Genomic DNA, 24,452 nt, shown 5'->3' with positions numbered 1-24,452 from the left:
AGATTACCTGGCAGAAGGATTCTGGCAGCTGTCAGATACTTCCACCTAGAAAACTTGCTTCAGCGACCCCATTCCAGAAATCGAACAGCATCTCCAGCCACTACTCAAATCCTTAGGTCTACCCTAGAACCTCTCCCCAGAGTCCATCTCTCTGCTCATCCCTACCACTCCCTCTAGTCCTACCTACTACATGCTTCCTAAAAGTCTATAAACCCAACCACCAAGGATGCCCCATAATGGGCGGTTACTGTGCCCCCACTTAGAGACACTCTGCTTCCACAGACCAACACCTTCAACCTATTACCCGGAACCTACCCTCCTTTATAAAAGATACCAACCATTTCCTCCACCGACTTTCTGCAGTTCCTGTCCCTTTACCATACGGTGCCCTGCTCATCACTATTGATGCCACCTTCCTTTACACTGACAATCCTAATGCACATGGCCTTACTGCTATTGAACACTAGCTTTCCCAATGCTTGACGGATTCCAAACCAACAACCTTCTTCCTAGTTGCCACAACCAACTATATCCTCACCCACAATTACTTCTCCTTTGGAGGAATTGCCTACAAACAAATCCGAGGTACGGCTGTGGGCACCCCCATGGCACCATCCTATGCTAACCTATTCATGGGCCATCTAGAAGAATCCTTCCTAAAAACACACAATCCTAAACCCGTCACCTGGTTCAGATTCATCGATGACATCTTTGCGATCTGGATCGAGGGTGAGGACACCCTATCCACATTCCTCCAGAACCTCAACTACTTCTCCCCCATTTGCTTCACCTGGTCCTACTCAACCCAACAATCCACCTTCCTAGATGTTAACCTCGACCTACTAACCTACTAACCACCAGCAGTAGCTCCACTTCGGCAGCTGCCACCTGTTCCATACCCAGAAGTTCCTTCTGTACAGCTACCTGTGGTTGTTGTTGCATCTCTCGAAATATAGTGAGAATCTCACGGAAGCCTTCACACACCATGATTATCTTCCCAACCTTGTACAGAAACAAATTCCCATTTCTTATCTTTCCAGTCTCCCACCATCTCCCAAAGTCCCACTGTCCGGCCACAGAGGAGCTTTCCTCTTGTAACTTGGTACCATCCAGGACCGGAGCAACTGAATTACATTCTCCGCCAGAGTTTCGACTACCTCTTGTCGTGCCCTGGAAAGAGAAACATTATGCCCATTATCCTTCCCACCCCTCCCACAGCGGTATTCCACTGTCTACTGAACCTACACAATATACTTGTCCATCCTTACACAACTCCTGCCTCCAACCCCTTACCTCATGGCCCATATCCCTGTAATAGACCTAGATTCAAGAAGAGTTCCATATGTCCTCCCACCACCACCACCACCACCACCACCACCACCACCACCACCTACTCTAGTCCAGTCACAAACATCACCTTACCCATCAAAGACAGGGCTACCTGTGAAACCAGTCATGTAACCTACAAGCTAAGCTGCAACCACTGTGCTGTATTCTATGTGGGCATGACAACCATCAAGCTGTCTGTCCACATGAATGGCCACTGACGAACTGTGGCCGAGTAACAAGTGGACCACCCTGTTGCTGAGCAAGCAACCAAACATAAAATTCTTCACTTCAGTGACTGCTTCACAGCCTGTGCCATATGAATCCTTCCCACCTTTTCTGAATTGCGCAGGTGGGAACTTTCCCTGCAATACATCCTACGTTCCTGTAACCGTCCATTAGTCACTGCTCTCACCCATCCAGCCCTTTTCCTGTTCCCATTCCAGCACTACGCAGCTGTCATTCCACCATCACACCCAGAATTTTGCAGATTCTGGGATGGGTATTTTTATGTTCAGGTTTTTAATGTTGCATAATACTAACTGGTCTGAATGGGGGGATGTTGGAGGTCTTTAATTTGTATAATTAGCTGCTGATTTTTTATTGAGTCTTTTTCACCGTGTGTATATGCCTTGGCATACTAGTTAATGTATATGCCATGACTTAAATATGCTTCTTTAAAAATATTGTATTTTCATTGTTTGTACAATCTTAACAATTGAAATAAGTTTGTCTTTGTAGTCTAGACTGTCTGGAGTGTATACACCTGAATGAGAAAGTGTTAACTAATGATGATGTGTTTACTACTGCCAGCAAAAATGTCAGCACAGGCATCAATGAAATTATTTTAACGGACAACTTACTTAAGGTATACACTAAAATGACTGAATGTTTCTGTATAGGGTTAAGTTTCAATTCAGAATGTCACTGACACAACCAGCAAATAATCCTCGCCACACTTCAGATTAATGCACAAGTAATAGCCTGCATCTTGTGATGGCAGCATGCTGCCCAAATGCACCATGCTAATAATTGTTAGTAAAAAGTGACTGAAGCATTAAAACAGATATATATTTCATAAATTTACAGTCACTGATCTCAGTTTATTCCCTACAACTTGGATAAATTTAAATATAATGGATTTGACGACCATCTCTTTGTTCTCTTAACAGGCTATCGTGGAGGCCACCTACACCACCAGCCACCACCCCCAGGTTTAGGAAGAAATGTTCATAATGGTAACCAGGCAGGGTAAGTAAGGTTTATTTCAATTTTTATCTTCTTGACAGAATCAAGTATCACAATTTGTGCTATTTATAAATGTATTTTTGCGTGAAAGTGTGTTCCTACCATCAGTTGAATGTTCTTCTCTTGCTGTAAACAGTGTGGTAGTGTTTTCTGTTCACACCAAACAGCCATGGTAATATTATTTTAATTAAGGAAAAAGTAATGTGATAAGGGTAAGTACCAATTATTTTCTGTCATTGTTTTTATGGAGGTGGTAATAAAGTTACTAGCACATCATGCATATTAGTTAAACAGTGGTATGGAACAATAATTGGAGTATTAAGCCAAGTAATAGCATCTATGTGAAAGCAGCAGTGCAAAGACAAATGGAAACCTGGAGAAATATGATGTAGAAACTAAGTTTTATGAAGGAAAAAGGCATGCTTACAGCAGGAATTACGTGACTGGACTGTAGTTCACATCAGTGAGAGGATGACTGTACTTCACATAGCTTCTCATGTGCAAACAACAAATTTTGTCTAAGTATATGTTTCAGTGTCAATTTTTTTGGAAGTGCCATAGGGTTTTGTCTTTCTGGCTCCCAGCATGGCTTCAGTGATTAAAGGAAAAAATGGTGGTGTTTATGTATCTAAAAGATCGTATGCCTATATGTTTTTTGTCAGCAGTCTGTTACAGCCTAAATTGTCTATTGCATGTAGATATAGGTCCCTTAACTGAAGTGTCCGGATAATGTGTTTACAATTGATGAATGAAATGGTAGGATGAAGTGGAGGTCTTCCCATATAAGTTTTCAAACTCATTCGTTATGTACATGAGTTAGATAAAAAATACTGTCAGCACTAATTCATAACAGACTTCATTGATATACATTCACCATATCATGTGCCCTGAATGTAATAGCCCTACAGCTCGATCACTTTCCCCCTTACAGGTGGACGCTGTCACACATTGCCAGTGTGTCCATCTGTGTTGTTGTCTTGCACGTTCTGCCCTATGGCATGAATGAGTCTTCTCTTGTGTTGTAGTGCATGCACAAAGAGGTTCCTTGATTTTGGTAAACAGGTTATAATCACACGGGCTCATATCGGGTGAATATGGTGATTGTTCCAGGATCTCCCACCCTCACATATGCAGGCACTCTTGCACAGGGTTTGGTGTGTGGCATTGTGCATTGTCTTGGAGGATGATGGGATGCAGTATTGTGGCTTATGATATCCATTGGTTAATACCATAATCCTGCATCATGTTGTTGTATCACAGGGGCAGTCAGTCACTGCAGCTTACTACTGCAATTTCTTGTGACATTAGCTTTGTCCCGCACTGAGTAGAAAACGGCAGCATATTCTAGCACTGCATCTCATCATTCTAGATGACAATGTACAGTGCCATATGTTGAACCCATTGCAGAAACTCGCTGTATATGTGAGTGTGGAAAATATTGGAATAACCATTGTATGCACCCGATATGAGTCTGTGCAATTACGACCTGTTTGCCAGAATGAAAGAACCTCTTTATAGCATACATTACACTACAAAACAAAAGAAAGGGCAGAACTTGCGAGACAGTGACAGAGATGGATGCACAGAGGTGTACAACACCTTCCATCAGTGTGGGGGAAGGTAATAAAGATGGGGGACGATTATATTGGTGGCATATAATATGGTGAACTTCTATCAATAAAGTCTTGCATAAGTTAGAATGGTGTTGCCACTACTTTTTATACAACCAGAGTGTGTTTGAAGGTGGTCGGTCACCTAATAGGTCCCCAGTATGTATGTATGACATGTATCAGCTGGCATCTGCAATGATGCAAAGGACTTAGCTCTAGAAAGACTGCAGTTTGTTCAGGTATGTAGTTGTTGTGCAGTGTGGAAGAATTGCAGTAGATGAGTGTCTACGTTTTTAGACCTGTTAAAACATTCACGCAGCACTCCATTTATGCCGCGGGCAACACAACATGGGCCACTTCAGACTAAATCACTGAAGTCAGAATTTTAGAATCATCGTATTTTAAAGACTCTTGAATTCTACAATCGAACATTGACACAGCATATAAGCCACTATTGACTAAGCCTGTAGATGCCAACAAGATTTGGAAAGTGATTATACTCACCATGCCCTAGATCAGTTACTGCATTCTTCAAACCTTGCATTTCAAGCACAACTCAGTCCAAGAACAACTTCCTATTCATTTTCGACAAAATCATGGAAAATTCCTCACTGACAGTTATGTATTGATCACAACATTCATAAACATTTCCTGACTCACATGTAGTAACATGTATGTTGACTCAGTGATTCAAGCTCACAACCTCCTTTGCTCCTCAATAGGGAATGTCTCGAGACTCCTTCAGCACCATAATTGAACCATTAATTCAGATAAATTGAGGACACAGCCATTATTTTGTGACAATTAAACTAGAGGATCTCTTAGACATTGGTTGCTCTTCTAGTGGCCAGCTCACCCATGATGATCTCTGGCGCACCTGAGCTCTGCTGCCAAGCAGTGATGCGTGGATGATGTTTGCTGTCTCTGTATGAATAGTTGCATGGCTGGACACAGTACAGAGTTTTTCTAAGACATATTCATCAACATAGACTTTAGTTACAATGAAATGACACAAATCACATCCTTCTGCTTGACTTATCTTACTTCTTGAGTGCGTAAACTGATACAAAAATTCTGATCTGTTACAACTGACATGGACCATACCTCCAATCCAACAGATCTTTCATTCCCTCTTGAAGTGGAGAGAGTGAGCCCTTGTAGAAATTAGTTTTTTGAGCCCAGTCTAACTGATATTGGGACAGGGGGATTCTAATTTGGAATAAAAACTTGTCTCATGGCACGATATTTTAGAACTTGTGGCCAATACGTAGTCACAGTAAGGAGTATGCAGCCTGTGGTACAAGCAAGTCTCCACAACCTCATACTAAAGGAATGTAACAAGAAAAACCGAAAACTGAAAGTGAGTGGGTTATGCCAATCTATTAACAGCATAGTTTCAGTTTGGATGGCTTTAAACAAAGGAAGGGAATGTGATATACTACTTTTGGTCGCTACAGTACACAGGAATGGAACAGAAAGAGAAAGCTAATAGTGGCCACAAAGGAATGTGAAGGCGATACCACACCACCCCTCAGCACTTCATAAGCACACTGTTGAGGAAGAAGATAAAGTTGAAACATACAACCTATTTTTACTCAATCCTTCTCTAATCTGCTTTTAACTGGTAGCTCTTGAGTGACAAGTCACAGCTTTTAACTTAAGTCATTTTGCTGTGACCTTCAGCTGCTAGAGTCACATGAACTATGCACATGAAAAGTCCAGCAAAGTTATGCTTTAACAACATTGGTGATTACTTTTTATTAAATTGTAACCAATTTAAGAATTTCTATAATGATACCAATTTTGTAGGGAAGTTAACCGTATTATAATGCCTGTCTTAAATACTGTAAAGGGTGCCCTAATTTTCTGAATTGTCTAGTGGATATAATTGAGATCAATTATCATAACACTTTAAACTAACACTTCTTACATGAGTTGTCTTAAAATAACATTGTATTATCAACAAAATAACAGTGCCAGTATTCACAATGGGGACAGGAAACAGTTCAATCGTACCTTGTGTCCTTTCTGCCTGGAAAGACATGTTGTTGTTGTTGTTGTTGTTGTTGTTGTCTTCAGTCCTGAGACTGGTTTGATGCAGCTCTCCATGCTACTCTATCCTGTGCAAGCTTCATCATCTCCCAGTACTTACTGGAGCCTACATCCTTCTGAATCTGCTTAGTGTATTCATCTCTTGGTCTCCCTCTACGATTTTAACCCTCCACGCTGACCTCCAATGCTAAATTTATGATCCCTTGATGCCTCAGAACATGTCCTACCAACCGATCCCTTCTTCTAGTCAAGTTGTGCCACAAGCTTCTCTTCCCCCCCAATTCTATTCAATACCTCCTCATTAGTTATGTGATCTACTCATCTAATCTTTAGCATTCTTCTGTAGCACCACATTTCTCTTCTTGCCCAAACTATTTATTGTCCATGTTTCACTTCCATACATGGCTTCACTCCATACAAGTACTTTCAGAAACGACTTCCTGACACTTAAATCTATACTCGATGTTAACAAATTTCTCTCTTTCAGAAATGCTTTCCTTGCCATTGCCAGTCTATATTTTATATCCTCTCTACATCGACCATCGTCAGTTATTTTGCTCCCCAAATAGCAAAACTCCTTTACTACTTTAAGTGTCTCATTTCCTAATCTAATTCCCTCAGCATCACCCGACTTAATTAGACTACATTCCATTATCCTTGTTTTGCTTTTTTTGATGTTCATCTTATATCCTCCTTTCAAGACACTGTCCATTCCATTCAACTGCTCTTCCAAGTCCTTTGCTGTCTCTGACAGAATTACAATGTCGTCGGCGAACCTCAAAGTTTTTATTGCTTTTGCAGGCAAGTGCTCTACTGACTGAGATACCCAAGCACAGCTGATGCCTGGTCCTCACGGATTCAATTCTGTTAGTATCTCATCTCCTACCTTAATCTGCCAGGAAGTTTCATATCAGCGCACACTCCATTGCAGAGTGAAAATTTCATCCTTGAACATCCCCCAGGTTGTGGGTAAGCCATGTGTCTGCAATATCCTTTCTTCCAGGAGTGCTAGTTCTGCAATGTTCGCAGAAGAGCTTCAGGGAAGTTTGGAAGGTAGCAGATAAAGTACTGGCACAATTGAATCTGTTAGGATGGGTCGTGAGTTGTACTTGTGTAGCTCAGGTGGTAGAACAATTGGCCACGAAAGGCAAAGGTCCCAAGTTCGAGTCTCTGTCCGGCACACAATGTCAAGCCAATTCATATGCCTAAAGAAGTTGTCTAGACTGGCCTGACACCGCTGCAACGTTTCTGCTGCTGCTGAAAATTAACTACGACAGAATATTCGTCTCTATCAGTATGTCGTGTCATTTTGTTTTGGATCATCTAGCAATGTCCTATTATACTGTGGTGCAGGGATTTCCGTGTATTACCAGATTCGCTGGTGTCTACCTGAAACTAATTCCTAACTTCATTTTTTCAGTATAAGAATTAAAACACCCCGACTCTGTCTCGTATATCGTGTCTAGCATCAGCATATTGTTTGTGTGTCGTACTCGCACATATTGTTACATTGTTTTGCCGATAATCGATAGGCTACTAAAATAACTTCCATTGTCATTTACTGAGTGAAAAAGGAAGTACCAGTAAGCAAATTTAATATTGCACTATGAGGAGAAAAGCAATAGTATGAGTGTCGTGATCCTATGATAATGCATAAGATATTTTCTTGGAACTATAAGAACACATGTCTGGGCACAAACATATCACTAATTTGTCATTGTGGCATCAACCTTTTTTCTATGAGGTTCTGTTATCCAGTATTTTATTTCATTAATTTTTTTTAAACTGTCACATTTTTTATGCGAGTTGGTTGATTTTTAATAATCTCCTGCAAACAAGACAGTGAGTGCAACCTGAGAGCTGTTGAAGGTATCATTCCAGTAAAAAAACTTTTTATATTTTTTTCACTGGTATGTCTTGGGGGGAACATTATTTCTTACTAAGGTGTGCCAGAAATAATTCGTTAATACTTTTTTCATTACAGAGCTATAGAGGACCCTCTGGAAGCATTTGAGCGCATGTTAAGAGAAAAAGATGACAGGGATAGGAAGCTGCGGAAGACAAGGCGACCATCTCGTTCTCGGTCTCGCAGTTTCACACCAAGATCTCGTAGTACCAGCACACGCAGCTATACGAGATCACGTTCGCATTCACGTACTCCACACAGTCCACGCTCTAGGACACCACGATCTCGGACCCCACGTTCAAGGACACCCAGAAAAAGGTCGAGGACCAGAACAAGAACAAGGACGAGAACGCGATCACGCACCAGGTCACGATCATTTACAATAAGCAGGTAGGTGCTAAAAATTGTAAGAAATGTAGCTTTAATAAATTACGAAATCCATTTTTTTAAATAATGCATGAAATGAACAAAAGAGTTACAGGACATTCTTCTTAATCATCAAATTGTGGTAGGACAGCTGTAAAAAGTGACCAACTAAGTTGTTATGCTGTTGCCTCAGTTCAAACTTTATACCACTTTCCCTTTTCAGCTTTAATCTTATTCTAAGCTTGGATGTACAACTATTTGCTTAACATTGAACTAGCATTGGTAAGTGGTAATTCGTGTCTGCCCCCGGTAGCTGAGTGGTCAGCGCGGCAGAATGTTAATCATAAGGGTCCGGGTCCGATTTCCAGCTGGGTTGGAGATTTTCTCCACTCAGGGACTGAGTGTTGTGTTGTCATAATCATCATTTCATTCCCATCAACACGCAAGTCGTCGAAGTGGCGTCAAATCAAAAGACTTGCACCAGGTGAACGGTCTACCCGACAGGAGGCCCTAGTCACACGACGTTGTTTTTAGTGGTAATTCATTACTGCATTTGAATTGGTATTTCAGATATGATAATTTTACTTCCAACAAATGTACTCAAATTATGGGGAAAGTAAGTAACTGAATACAAGCATGCACATAACTGCCATAGTTATTGGGTTTGTCCTTTATTCCCAAAATTAGGTATAAGTACTAAGTGTGGTGTGAAATCTGTTTTTCCATTTTCAAAGTACTGACTGCTACTCTGATAGTAAACATAATGTGTGGTGTGCAGTGCTTCTTTTTTCAAACAATTTTTGTTGCTTCTGTTGTACACATCAGTATATGTTACCTAGATGCATTTCTTCTTTTTGAACTGGTTCCACTGGAGTATTATGTGTGATAGTATCGCACCATGCCGCGTTTTGTAGGTGATCCCTCTTCCATTCTCTAAGTTGTTTCTTCTCTTGCCTTGTACAGTATCCTGACTGTCAGGAAACTGCCATTGTCTTTGCATGTGTAGATGGATATCATCAGAAATTCATATTGTTCAGGGAGCCCAGATAACATCCTAGTTTTGTGGAACACCACACTTTTCAGTCTGTGTTGCTCACGCTAAGACAGAGATTTCAGTGAGCATGATCCTTGAATTCGTGTGCTGTAGCTCAGAAATTTTAGTTTCAACTTTATCTAGTCTAGTACAGTGCGACACATGCAGTACAGGGAGCTAAGCCACACTTGGAATGAATGCACTTTCTGTATTAGCTAACCTGGATCTGATAGCTCCCCCCCCCCCCCCCCCCCTTTTTGTATGCAGATCTCAGCATACAGATGAGAGTATGGTATCGTTAGATTAAATTAGTATTGTAGTGGCATGATGACAATTGAGGTACAAAAGCAATTCATAGATAAAGGATCAGTAAGTACACATCATGTGTAGACATCACAGTGCAAAGAATGTAGTGTACTGTCACGAACAATAATAATATTTAGGTTAAGATGTTTTTCCCCCTTTGTTTTTGTTGTTCTTTGAATCTGTTTTTATTATTTTTAATCTGTACTTCCTTTTTGTCCATACTTTTCCTAAAATCCTGTCAGTCTTGCATTTTGCATTATCATTTTATTGCATCATTATTTGGTGTATAAATCTCTTGAATTCCATTCTTGCGATATTTCTTTATGTTGAGTTGAGTCAAAAGGTTTTTCTGCTATTACACTCAAGTGAGTCTATCTGAGATGAAAGTAAACAAAGCATGAGTATTCTCTGTAAGTACCTCCAACAACAATAAAGAGTGTAATCTAAAAGATGTAGATCAATTGATAAAGAACTATTCAGGTTTTTATGTTCCTAATTCACACTGTACTATACTCGTGAAGTACGCCACTGGTGAGAGTAGGGTAAGAACAAGAACATGACACAAGAGTTGTATGTGTAATTTGCTTTGTTAAATTAGCTGCACCAGTTGTTACAGTTATGGGACGGTTTCTTACCATATAATGGACTAAAGTGCCAACTGAAGAAAACAAGTTATACAGTTTAATTTGTCTTTTACGACCGTAATAAAAGTCTTTTTAAGACCATATGTGTTTTGCTGTTTTTTTTTAAATGCTTAAAATAAAAAATGAAATGCATAAGATCTTAATGAGACCGTTATTATAGTCACAAAAGATGGTACTAACCTATAAAACTTTACAACTACTGACTACAACTGTGGAAAAAGAAATTGAAAAGCAAAGGAAAAAAAAAAAAAAAACATGTATTAAAAATGGGTGGCACAACTGCCTAAGAAAGATCAACTTCTTAAGTGTGTAGAAAAGCTAAGAGAAGAAGAAAATATATCAGCAGAGGAGCTGTAGCAGGTACAAGAAATGTTTGCCTAACCTGAAGATTTCATTGAATGCACAAATTGCTAACTGCAAATATGACAGGCAGTGACTTGGGACATTCTACTCACCCTGTACCTTGAAACCAAACTGGACACATTTGTTGCCAATATTGATTCCCTAGGACCAAGAGCTTCAGTTTCATCTTTGCACAGACATCTAGCACGGCACGGGGGAAGCCAATGCCACACAGATTTTTATTTTAGTGACCAAGCCACAATTTTGTTTCTCTTGTGAGGCAAATGGCCATAAAATATGCATTTGAAGCATAAAATACCAGCTTGCAAATACGTTAAAGGACTGAATTTTATGATTTCAGGGGGAAAAAATTGCTAGAGGGCACATTGCGATCTACACTGCTGTTGTATTTTAAAATTTGTTAAAACAGTGACAGATCAGAAATTGGCAGAATAGTTTGTTTACAATGAGTTTTTTTAAAAAAAACTTTTGAAGAAAATAGAAATTTCTCATGAAAGATTTCTTTGGATGATTTTTGTGATTTTCATTGAAGCCTAATGTAACAACAATGCCTCATAGTACTTCGTTCAACTTTTAGTAATTAGTCACCTTGTACCCACCCCGTTAGCCATGCGCTCTAACGCACTGCTTTCCGGGCAGGAAGGTGCGCTTGGCCCCGACACGAATCCACCCTGCAGATTAGTGTAGAGGTCCTATTCTGCCTCAGTTACAGTATGTTGGCGATTTCTGTGCAAACACTTTCTCCACATATGTGTACACCATAAGTACTCTACCATGCAAACACTGGGGTTACACTCGTCTGGTGTGAGACTTTCCCAGGGGGGTCCATTGGGGGCCAAACAGCACAATAACCCTGTGTTCAGTGTGGGACGGCAGTGGGGTGAGTGGACTGTTGTGTGGCCTGTTGTGGGGTTGTGAACCACTGAGGGCTGTGGCAGGGACAAAGCCTCTCCTTCGTTTCTAGGTCCCTGGTTCCATACAATACAATACGTCACCTTCAGAAATTATTGTTTACAGTTTGTTTGCAGAATTTTGTTGTGCTCATATTAGTCTGCAGAGAATTTTTTATAGGTCAAACAAAATACATCGTTGCTGTCCTCACATAAATGAAGAGGATCAGCATATCACCTACTGTGAAATAGTGGCCTCCTTAGGCTACGAAAGACTGTGATACATTTGACATTGCATTAAATTTTGACTGTGAAAAAGAGCTGACTACTCTGGATTCCACGCATTTTGTTGTGATCAGAGCTCAAAAGCAGGTTTGTATCAGTTGGCGTAAGGAACCACTTGGGGAGGGGAGGGGGGGGGGAGATATTGTGGACCAGGATTTTTGTCTTGTGGAGAAGCTTTGAGAAGTTTTCAATTCATTTCGAAAGCATGTGCAGTGCTCTTGCAAGACAAGTGTTCGGGTTTGAGCCCTGGGGCCTGACACAGTTTCAACATGTCACATTGTTCATTCTTAATTTTTGTTCACAACTTCAAGGAAATTGTTTTACAACAAAAAAGTAGTAGTTCAAACTTTTATGTCAAAGTGTCTTATCATTTCCTTTCCCTTTTGAAGCTACTAGTATTTTCTTAGTTCTTTGATAACTGATGTCCAGGGGACACAATAGGTATGTGCTACTTTCATACTGTGAAGGAATGGGTAGAATCAGCTTAGTGTTGTAAACATCTTTCTACTCATACAGGTTATTTAACACCATTCGGAAAACATTGATCAGATAGAGTATATATATGTGTGTGTGTGTGAACACTGAAGACGATGTAAAACATGTCTATTAATTTGAAAAACTACTGCTTGGGGCATATCTGTGAGAATGTGGAGATGCATTATGAATGAGGAACATGACACTGACAGGATGAGGAGAAAAATTAAGCATGAAACTTGATGAAACTTAGTAAATTGTTGTATAATGAACAATCTTTGGTGTCCATAAAATAAATAATAAATGCTCTAGCATGAGACTTTGCTTACAGTTTTGTAAGATATTATGAATTTTTCAGGCAGCAGCTGTGTGTGTGTGTGTGTGTGTGTGTGTGTGTGTGTGTGTGTGTGGCGTGAATGCGCGCGCGCTCTAACCCGAGAAAGAACTGATTCCAAATGCTTGCATGTTTCTTGTCTTTTGTTTGTGCCTGCCAAATGACTTACATTCTACCATAAATTTTCTACTGTAACGGAAAAAGAAGTTATTCATGAACAGCCATTGCAGTTTTCATGATTCAGAATTTTAAGTCTTTTGGACATGCGTGCACGTCCAAAATAAGATACTACTGCAACCTACAGCTGTATGAAATACAAGAAATATGTTCGCAATTGTGAATATGATGAGACTCCAGCCACACAGTTTATTGGCAACATGTGAAAATTTATGCCAGATGAGGACTTGAACTTTATTTCCCGCTTTACACAGGCATTCGCCTTAATCACTTCGGCTATCCAAGTGTGTTTTGAGGACTGATCACATGTTACTGTGTGTCCACGTCCTGGACTCGCACAATTGCCGTGATTCTAACGCAGGAAGAGACTAAGTTATTATTGTTGCAGCCCTTTCGTAGGCATGTAAATACTCTTTGCAGTGTCTATGTTTAACAGTCTACTGTGTAATGTTCTTCGGATATGTATGCATCTGTGAAGAAGCAGACACTGAGAACCACAGTTACTGTGTGAGTGCAGGACGTGTACACAACATACAGAGATTTGGTTTGTCCTAAAGCATACTCAGGTAGCTTGAGTGGTTACGGTGATCGCTCGCATAAAGTGAGAAATCTGGGTTTCAGTCCTGGTCAGACAGAAATTTTAATATGTCGTACGCACCAGCCTTTAATAGAAAGTGAGGTACTGTCGTGAATTTTGGTTACAACAATGTGTTTTTATTAACCCACTGTCCAGCATCAATATAGTGGTGATCTGGGTCAAGCTTGCATGGTAGAAATTTTTCTTGCTACAAGTGTGTCGCACAACTCTATGCTAGTTCAGTACTACCTCTGGCATTGTGCAGGATGGTTTTTCTGCTTGTAGTTTATTTTTTTTTTTCCCCCATCGTTATAGCTGTGTTGTTTTCTCCTCATTTATTGTGATGGCAGGTGTTGATGAACAGTGCACAGCCATGATTCTGTACTTATTGCTTGGGAATAATGTTACATAAACAGTTTTGATGTTGAAAACAGCTTACAGCGATGACACCATGGGAAAACTAATGTGTACAAATGGTTTTCTCATGTCAAAAATGTCAACATGTTGATTAATTTTTTTTTTTTACTCATTCCATACATCCACAACTGCCCAGACAGTGAAACATTTTGAGAAAATGTATTTATTTTTGCTGAAGGACCAATGACGGACCATTGGACATAAGGTGGAGTTAACTGGATTGTCTTGGAACATGCTTCAGCAAAAATTAACAGATTTAAGAATGTGAAGAGAGTCTGCCTTCGTTTCTTGCAGACTTCTGACAAGTCAGCAAAAAGAACAATTGAGGGGTAGTGTCCTGTACTTTGGAAGAACAATTCCAAGCTGATACAGAATTGTTTTTGAGATCTTTACTAGTGAAAAATCATAATGCTAGGATTTATGACTGTGAAAGTAGACAACAGAAAGTGGTGAATGTCAGTGTCACATTGCCCAAGGAGTGAAGTTGATTTTGAAGACAATGCTTATATTGTTATGAGGACAATAGTGCATTCAAAGTTTATTCCAACACATCTGCCTGTTAATAAAGTTTAAACCATGTAAAATCCAAGATTGAATAACAGCTATGTGAAAAGGATAGATTGCTACTCGCCATGATGTAGAGAAGGCAAAATGGCAAATAGGCTGCTGATAAAGGATTTCTAGACATTGTTTAGCTATTGGACTAAGTCCTTCCTCAGACGTACGCAAAACACACACACACATTCACAAAGGCATAAAACAAACAAACAAACACACTCAAAACCATCATCATCTCCTGATGCTAAGACATGAGCGTGTCTGAGGTGACTGTGATCCCCACTGGGTTCATAGTGGGGATGGAGTACTATATGCTAGTACTTCCAGTGGAGCATGCAAGAATGTGATTGGGACAAGATGGTGGACAGCTTTGAAAGGATGTGTGTAAGGAGAGGCAAAGATGAGAGGAGAGAAGAGAAGAGATATAGAGGAGGGCAAAGTACTATGCAGGTGTGCTGGTGGACTATGACACACGTGTATGGCTTGAGTGGGAACATGGAAGGTGATGAAGGCAGGTGGAGGACGGGGGCCAGCGAAGATTGAGACTAGGGGGTTTGTGGGACTGAAGAATATGTTAACAAGGAGAGTTCATAAAAGATGTTCTTTGATGGGAATAACCCAGGTAGCATGAGCTGTGAAGCAGTCTGAAGACGAGTGCATCATGTTGCACAGTGTGCTCAGCATCTGGGTGTTGCAGCTCTCTCTTGACCGCAGTTTGGTGTGGTCATCCATATGGACAGAGAGCTTGTCAGTGGTCATGCTCATGTATAATGTGGCACAATGGGTGATGGTAAGTTATTAGGACTGCTTTCATGGGTGCTAGGGTGGTGTAGGAATAGCTGTGATGGGACAGTAGTAGAAGGTAGTGGCAGTTTATTTGGGATAGATCTCGTACCTAGGTCTGTTGCAGGGGTATGTGCCAAGCAGCAAGGGGTCGGGAGTGGGGGTTGTATCAAGACAGAGAAAATTACTGCATAGCTTGGATGTCTGGTGTAATACCACTGTGGGAGGATATTTCTCATTTCAGGGCACAAAAAGATGTAGTTCAGATTACATTGGAGAACATTTTTTTCAGTCCTAGGTGGGACTCAGTCACGGGGGAGTTGTTCCTTTGTGGCCTTACAGTGGATATGTTGGTGATGGTAGGTGACTGGGGAGAAAAAGTCCAGGAGATCGGTTTCTGGACAAGGTGTAATTTTGGTCAGTAGAGGCCTCAGTAAGAGTTCTAGCATATTTAGAGAGGGACTGCTCTTCACTGCAGTTGTTATGACTATGGTTGGCAAGGGTGTGTGGAAAAGACTTCTCGTGTGGAGTGGGTGACAACTGTTGGAGTGGATGTAATATTGAGTGGTTTGTAGGTTCGATCTGTACATAGCTAGTGATGTAGCAATCCTTGATGTGGAGATCCACATCGAGGAATGTGTGACTTGTTAGGCTGATGAGGACAAAGTGAAGTGAAAGGAGGGAGAAGTTGTGGAGGTTCTGGGAAATTGTTTACAAAGATGTTCTCATCCTTAATCCAGATCATGATGTCATCAGCTAATCTGAATCAGGTGAGGGGTTTGGTATACTGGGTGCCTGGGAAGGATTCCTTTAGATGACCCATGAATGGGTTAATATAGAATGCGCAAGTGTCAGTTGCTGCACAACTAGTTTGTTTGTAGGTGTGCCTTTGAAGAAGAATTAATTGTGAGTGAGGATATAGTTGGTTATGGTAAGCAGGAAGGAAGTGGTAGTTCTGTAGCCAGTTGGGCTTCTGGAATAGTAGTGTTCAGTAGCAGTAAGGCCATGGGCAGAGGGGATGTTTGTATAGAGGGAGGTGACATGGACAGTGATGAGCAGGGCACCGGGTAGTAAAGGAATGGGGACTGTGGTGAGTAGCAATGTATCCTTTTCATACCATACGACTTGATCTGTGGCAGACTGGGTATTGGTTTTCCTACCAGGACAAGCCTCCTGTTCATGTACATCTCGGCGAGCCACCTTTTGGCCAAAACTTGTGCGAGTACCATTTCCCATGTACCTTAGTCACCTGATCTGGTTCCTTGTGATTTCTCTCTCTTTCCTAGCATAAGGAACATCAAGGAAGAACTCCAATTTGATTATGTAGATGTGGCTGAGGGAAAAAGCCATGGAGGAGCTGCCAGTCTTCACTTCAAATGGGTGCAAAACATGCTACCAGCTATGGTTTTACCAGCTGGACATGTAATGGCCGAGGCTTTGAAGGTTATAAGGTTGTTTTGTAAAAACAAATGGGGCTGTACACACTCAGTAAAACCAGCAAGAAAATATTTGTTAAGTTCAACATTGAAACCATTCTTAGTGATGGACATTTGTATGCTATATTGTCTGTATTGTGTAGATTTAAATGTAACTAAACAGCTGTGATATGCTGTGAAAGAGGAACAAATCTGTTTGCAGTAGGTACTGAAACCAGCATTTTGGACAACAAATATTCTATTGTAGGTGAAAACTTTTATTTTCTAGTAGAGCAAATTGTTAACATGATCACAGAAAACAAAACTGTCATTAAGTTTCAGAGCAGTATAGGTGTGACAGCGGTAATGTTAGTATGAGCAATGATATTGAAAGCGCTACACAAGTACTACATCACTTGTACGTGCCATTTGATATTCTCATTTATTGCAAGACAAATAACTGGAGGGTCCTATTTCCTACCTCCCTCCCTTCCGACCTAAAACTGTTGTCTTACATAGGTGCACAGCTCTGAATCTATGCTTCGACTTGCTGATTACAAGTCAGCACCTTCATGTTGTCAATTCCTCTGATTTGATCTTATCTCTATTTTTCCATCTATAGAACAAACAGTCTGCAGTTTTAATGTGCGGCTCATGATTTATTCTGCTACCTGTCTACTGTGTATGAATTACAATCTTCAAGTGTTTTCTTCTGGGAAGTTTTCAGTGATTGCTAATATTTATACTTTTTAATCAGTAGTGTTAAACAGCTTCTGTTATTGCCTTATTATTAATTTTATGTTTATCATTAATTTGATTATCATTAAGAGTTATGAAAAATTACAGATTTAGCGCACTGTTCGAACTGTGCAAATACGAAGTGCAGGTAATCTGTTTGTTGCAGTTTTTACTCAGTAGCGCTATCAGTGTAGCCGTCATAGGAGAGTGGTATGTTGTTTTTTGCAACTGTTATCAGATATCCTACAAGGGTGATAGTGTCACTACATGTGGTATTCAGTATGTATTTCAATACAAAAATCACGTTGGTGTTGAAGAAGTGTACAGATGGGTTATGTACGTAAGGATTACAGGATATTTTCTTCAACTTATGGCAGAAGAATCTAGCTTGTTGTGATTTTACTTTATCTTGTTCTGCTTAATCAAGTGTTTTGTTATCATTTCCTTTGCCTCCCTTCTCCCTAAAATATTTCAGGCAAATATTGGGATGATTCCTTTCAACTTCATGCAGGCTGCTGATAAAGTGTCTCAGAATTGTAACTCTGCCATCGTTATGTATGTACTATTCCCTCATAGGCTTTGTGGTTGATATTGTGGATCCATTCATAAGTAACTGCCACATTCATCCAGTCAACATTAGACCAAAAAAGTATTTGCACTTTGAAAACACTTCTTTAACTGCTGTATTGCAGTATTGTGTAGGTTTATAGACACATAGCAGAACTGAAAAATTTCATGACAAATCACAAATTTGCAATAAGTCGACAGGGTTCCTTGCAGCACTATTCTTTAATTATGGACAGGAGCCTCCTCACTATAGTTCACTGCATTATGTGTAAACACATCATTTACAGTATGAGGATGTGCTGAAAAGTAATGCATCTGACGGTATGTGAGATACCTTAAAGGTTTTTAAATAAAACAGTCATTAACATTCTGCTTTTTTCATATGTATTTCTCAACACAGTCACTCTGACAGTGAACACCTTTCTTGCAATGAGAGACCAGTTTGTTAATACCAACCTTGTAGAGAGTTTGACTTTGTTGATGGAGCCACAACCTCACCTCTACTTGTTCCATGTCATTACACTCAAAGTGAAGTCCTCAAAGCTGTTCTTTAAGTTTTGGAACCAGATGAAAATCAGATGGGACGAGGGCAGGACTGTATGGAGAATGATTGATTACATTGAAACCACGGTATTGGATTGTTACTGATGTTACAGTGGTTGTTGTTGATCTGGCATTGTCATGCTGAAGGAGAGGGTGCTCCATGTATGGATGAACTTCTTGAGTGTGAAACTAGATTACAGCACACTGTTTCTTGTACACCAACGTATTTAAGTTACACACTGTCATGCTATACACTACAGTTCAGATCCCTCTCTTAGCAGAGGGCTGCAAATATGTACACTTGAAGCATAAACTTGTAGAATGTTAATAAGGTTTGTTTTATTTAAAAGGCTTTAAGAGTTTTCACATAAAATGTTCGGAAGCATTACTTGTCAGCAGACCCACAAATATGCTATTGCAGTTTTTTGTGTCTTTTTAATAGCCTTTATTTTTTATTTTTAAGCTTGTCAGTTTTCTGTGAATTATGTAGTGATTCATTCCATAACCAAGTAGCTTTGGCTCACATGAGCCCATAGGACTAAAATAAAAATAGACCACATCTGATACACTTCTCATGATGTTGTCAGTGTTATATGAAAACATCAGCAGCTGTCCCTTTTTTCTGCTCTTTCTGTCTACTGTCATTTCTGGTGACAATTTTCTTCCCTGCAACTGTGCATTTCATACCTCCAAGTATACCATTCATTGTAAGTTACTCTCTTTGAATATGATCAACTATGTTCCCTGTGTAGCTCTCATACTACTAAATTCTCCCTGTGTAGCTCACATATTATTCATGGCTTCAGATCTCTTTGTGCAGTGCTTACCAGGTACCATTTAAGTTTGTTATTAGTGTCCTATCACTTTATTGCACACTTGATGAATCATCAGATACTTCAATTTTAATTTATATTTTGGATTGTAGATTTTACCAACCTAACTACTGTGTCAAGTTACCTTTCAGCTGAGTTTAAAAAGAATTTTTTAGTTAGCAAATAATAAGCAGACTAAAAGTTTAGGGGCTCTCATTTGTTCCATTGCTCTCAAAGTTATGTAAAAATGCATTTTCTTCCATTCATAGTATTGTAACTTTTGCAGTAGTGTGTTACTGTATTTACCCAAATTTGACACACCCCCCCCCCCCCCTAAAAAAGCTCTTTGAGAAAATATGGCTTTAACATATTCCAACTAACCAAAGAATCGTCATCACTGGTATCATTATCTTAGTTTCACATAACAAATGAGATGTGGGAAAAGGGATAGTGTATTTCTATTACTACCAGCAATGAATTTTAAAATCTTAGTTGCTACAAATATTTCATTGCTTCTTCCAAAGATGTTGTGATCTGGGATGGCTGTTATGATGGGATGTGACCTGAGAACACAGATCTCTCTCTCTCTCTCTCTCTCTCTCTCTCTTTCTTTCCTTCATTCCTTCATTCCTTCCTTCTTTCCTTATTCTTCACCCCCCCCCCCCCTCCTCCCCCCTCAAAATATGTAGCAGATTTCACATCTGTAATGATGTGAGAACATGATAATATTTTCCTGTGTTTCTTGCTTACAAACAAGTCAGCTGTGTGCAGCTCTCTCATTGGCTGCATAGAACCAACAGCTGATACCCCCTTTCATTCCCATCACACCATCATGGCAAGCGTTGACATATAATAATAGTTGAAATTGAACAAAGCTCCAGGGCCCGATGGAATCCCTGTCAGATTCTGTACTGAATTTGTAGCTCAGTTAGTCTCTCTTTTACTATAATCTTTCATAGATCCCTCGAACAAAAAACCGTGCCCAGTTCTTGGAAAAAGGCACAGGTCACACCCGTCTACAAGAAGGGTAGTAGAAGCGATCCACAAGGTTACCATCAACTATTCTTGACTTCGATTTATTGTCAAATCTTGGAGAACTTGCTCAGATCTCAAACATAAAGAGCTATCTTGAATAGAATGACCCCCTAAATGCCAGCCATCATGGATTTCAAAAACGTCAATCAGTGAAACCCAATGTGCACTTTTCTCTTGTGACGTACTGAGAGTTTTATCAAGGCAATTGGGTAGATGCAGTATTTCTTGATTTCTTAAAATCATTTGACTTAGTACCACACCCACACTTATTGCCATAGCATCTTCATATGGGGTTTCAAGTGAAATTTGTGCCTGGATTAAGGACTTTTTGGTAGGTGGGACGCAGCGTGTTATCTTGGATGGAGAGTCCTCATCAGATGTAGAAGTAACTTTGGATGTGACCCATGGAAGTGTGTGGAAACTCTTGCTGTTCATGTTGTGTGTTAATGACCTTGCGGAAAATTTTCATAGTAAAATCAGTCTTTTTGCAGATGATGCAGTTATCTGTAATGATGTACTATCTGAAAGAAGCTGCGTAAATATTTGCTCAGGTATTGATAAGATTTCAGAGTCTTGCAGAGATTAGCAAATTGCTTTAATTGTTCAGAAATGTTAAATTTTGCACTTCACAAAACGAAAAAGCATAGTATCCTATGATTATAATATCAGTGAGTCACTGTTGGAATTAGCTAATTCATGCAAATAACTGGGTGGAACACTTGGTAAGGATATGAAATGGAATGATCACATAGGTGCAGTCATGGATAAATCAAGTTGCAGACTTTGGTTTGTTGCTAGAATACCGGGAAAGTGCAGTCAACCTACAGAGGAGATTGCTTACAAGTCACTCATGTGACCGTTGCTAGAATATTGCTCAAGTGTGGGGGACCCATACCAGGTAGGACTAACAAGCGATATTGAATGTTTACAGAGAAGTGCAGCATGAGTGGTCACAGGTTTATTTAATCTTTGGGAGAGTGTCACAGAGATACTATCCCGAGAAAGTCTGTTAACAAAATTTCAAGAACTGGCTTTAAATGATGACTCCAGGACTGTACTACAACCCCTCTATGTATCAATCATATAGGAATAATGAGGATAAGATTAAAATAATTACTGCACACACACAGGGACATTCAAACAATCATTCTTCTCACACTCCATACAGAATGGAACAGGAAGAAACCCTAAAAACTGATACAGTGGGATGTATCCTCTGCCATGTACATCACAGTAGTGTGCAGAGTATAGATGTAGATGTACATGTAGATCACTCCATTCTGTGTTTTTTTGGCTCGTGAGTTTGAATGTTGATACTTCTTGATAGTGAAAGAATTTTTATTTCTGTGCAGTCAGACAGTGGATACGTGGCCACTCTTCTTACAGATAATGCATGCGGCATTTCTGAAATTGCATTCGCTCTGGCTATGGTGCAGCCAACATTTTAGGAAAGATTTATAATTTGTGGTGGCTGGTCATTTGAAAAATTTTAGGCGAATCATCTGTGAATTTTCACCCTTGATGTCTTCACCATTTGTTGAGAAGAGTCATATGTCTCAGCAACTTTAAAACTTTATCCAGTGAAACATTGCTGTATTGCAGAGCGAAATTCCACAGGATATCATGAGGAGTAAACAGTGTATTGACATCTTTGATTGATCTGTCAGTACAAGTATGGATATGTCTGCCCAGATCCCCCCCCCCCCCCCCCCCTTTATTTCTGAGGAATTTGTGAGTGGCTGCTGGCATTGCATGCTTTTTTTTCTCTTAGGAATGGGCTGATAGCTGGTTAACCATATTGGACACCCCCCCCCCCCCCCCCCATGTTGTTCATCAGCAGGTTCAACATGCTAGTCCCAGACAATGACAGCTAATAAATCCAATTCGTGTCATCTCTTACCAGGTGTGCCGTGAAATGTTGTTCTGAGCATTACAGTTAAGTGTCCCATAATTCCTTTGTCCTTTTGAATGTGGGAAACATGGTACGTCATTTGAGTTTTGATCCACTAACATAGTGCTGTGTTTTGTCAGTGGTTTTAACAAATTGTGTTGTTCTTTTGATGCTGCCTGGTGTTCTATAAACTGTTGTTGTCGGGACATCAACATCTTGATAAGCTCCGTGATTTCAGCTTTTGCCATTCTGGATCGTCTTGACAATTTTTTAAATTCTGATCACCAGGTAATATATTATTTGGTTTGTGGCCACATACTTGTGATTCTTCAAATAGCAGATATATTAACACTGGTGAGATTTAGGAAAAAAGGTAGAGTTTGGAAGAGTCACCGAGAACCCCAGGTCAGGGGTTTCCTTTTCATCGCATCTGGTAAGTCTCCTTCGGCCAGGGGCTCTGGGCCACTTTTCTGAACTCTACTCCTTTTCTTACACCTCGTCAGTCTTTTTCCTTCGTCCCTCTTCCTTCCCCTTCGACCCTTCTGCCAGAAGAAGGAGCCACTGGCTCCGAAAGCTTACCTACGTAATACCTTTTCTAAAGTGTGTTTTCCCTGCTGCCGCTTGGTGAGTAGATTTTTTATCTATCCAATTACATTACATTTTCAAAAATTGATTATTTTCATAGATATATTAATATGTATGTTTATTGACACAAAGCAGTAATTCTTTACAGTCATATTGTAACATAATACAAATGTAGCAAAATAATGCCTGAATAAAAAACTTTAACTCACGGCACTGCTATAAATGCATAAAAATACTATTTAAATATAGATACATTAAAATATAAAACAAATCCTTCACAGCTACTGCACAGATAGATCTAACACACCATATGTCCCCCTACATGCACTGAACCCACTAGCACTACACCATTATCACCAACTTCAGAAACTGCGTCACATTTTTGTCCAGGGTTGTGATTATCTGTCTGTCCCTGGTAGCTGAGTGGTCAGTGCGCCGGACTGTCAGTCCTAAGCACCCAGGTTCGATTCCCTGCTGGGTCGGAGATTTTCTCCGCTCAGGGACTGGGTGTTGTGTTGTCCTAATCATCATCATTTCACCCCCATCGATGCGCAAGTCGCTGAAGTGGCGTCAAATCGAAAGACTTGCACCAGGCGAGCGGTCTACGCGATGGGAGGCCCTCGTCACACGCCATTATTATTATTGTACCCTAGAATGAAGAACATCTTGACACCTTCTGCACCCCAAAATTGGTATTCAGTTAACCAACCAACCAACCAATGCAGTATTTTAGTTCATCCCTAAGCCCTCTTACTCCTAATCCTGTGCTGCGTGCCTCACCCCTTCCTCTACAATAGTTGTGATTTTCCTGCGGATAATCCCAATACAAGACCTACATACATCCATTTACCATCCTATATTATGATCAAATCACAAGCAAGCCCTATCAAGTCAATGTTAGTGCCATGTGTCAACAGCACCCATGTTATCTACTAGCTTTTGTATTGTTCATACTCTTAATAACTCCTACTTCCCAAAGTAGGTGCACTGCCCATGGGTTCCAAAGTTGTAGGAAATTTAACATGGAACACATGACAAATGTCTAAATTGAGGTACAGTTTGTCATTAGTGTGATTTATGTTGCTTTGCTTCGTCCATCATCCATGTGGAAGCGAATTGTTGCATGACATCATTTTCTTGTCATTCGGTATGTTATTTAAGATGAGTTTGCCATCAGTTATTTATAAGCTTATCTGTTTACTTGCTGCTGAATCATAATCTCCAACAACTTCTACTAATTTGATATTCATTCAGTATCAACGCAATAGTACGTTTTGATCAGGCCATTAGATTGACTCACTGGCCTGCCAGTTTCTTCACAAACTAATTCTGACAACTTTTACCTATTGGGAAAGTCTTTAACATCACTGGTCCAACCAGAACATTACAGTTTTCAAATTACTTTATTAAAGACAGGAAAACATGTATACCTGCCATGAGAAGTTCATGCAAAATGTAGTCAAAGAGAGGCAAAAGTTGAAGGAAATTGTACTCTGTAAGGATTGTAGAAGAAAATG

General features: G+C 40.0%; 1 protein-coding gene across 1 annotated transcript in view; it reads left to right on the top strand.

Moving 5' to 3' along the window:
- The window catches only part of LOC124596394 (E3 ubiquitin-protein ligase RBBP6), a gene marked incomplete in the record, with an annotated part of 290,964 nt that overhangs the window by 215,242 nt on the left and 51,270 nt on the right, over nucleotides 1-24,452 (top strand). Inside the window, 2 exon segments of the mRNA XM_047135519.1 lie at nucleotides 2,499-2,577; nucleotides 8,221-8,532. Coding sequence (XP_046991475.1) covers nucleotides 2,499-2,577; nucleotides 8,221-8,532 — 391 coding nt within the window.

The sequence above is a fragment of the Schistocerca americana genome, chromosome 2 (genome assembly GCF_021461395.2).
Source record: "Schistocerca americana isolate TAMUIC-IGC-003095 chromosome 2, iqSchAmer2.1, whole genome shotgun sequence".
NCBI classification, from domain to species: Eukaryota; Metazoa; Arthropoda; class Insecta; order Orthoptera; family Acrididae; genus Schistocerca; species Schistocerca americana.
The sequence above is the reverse complement of the archived record's forward strand: the minus strand, read 5'-3'. Positions and strand labels throughout refer to the sequence as shown.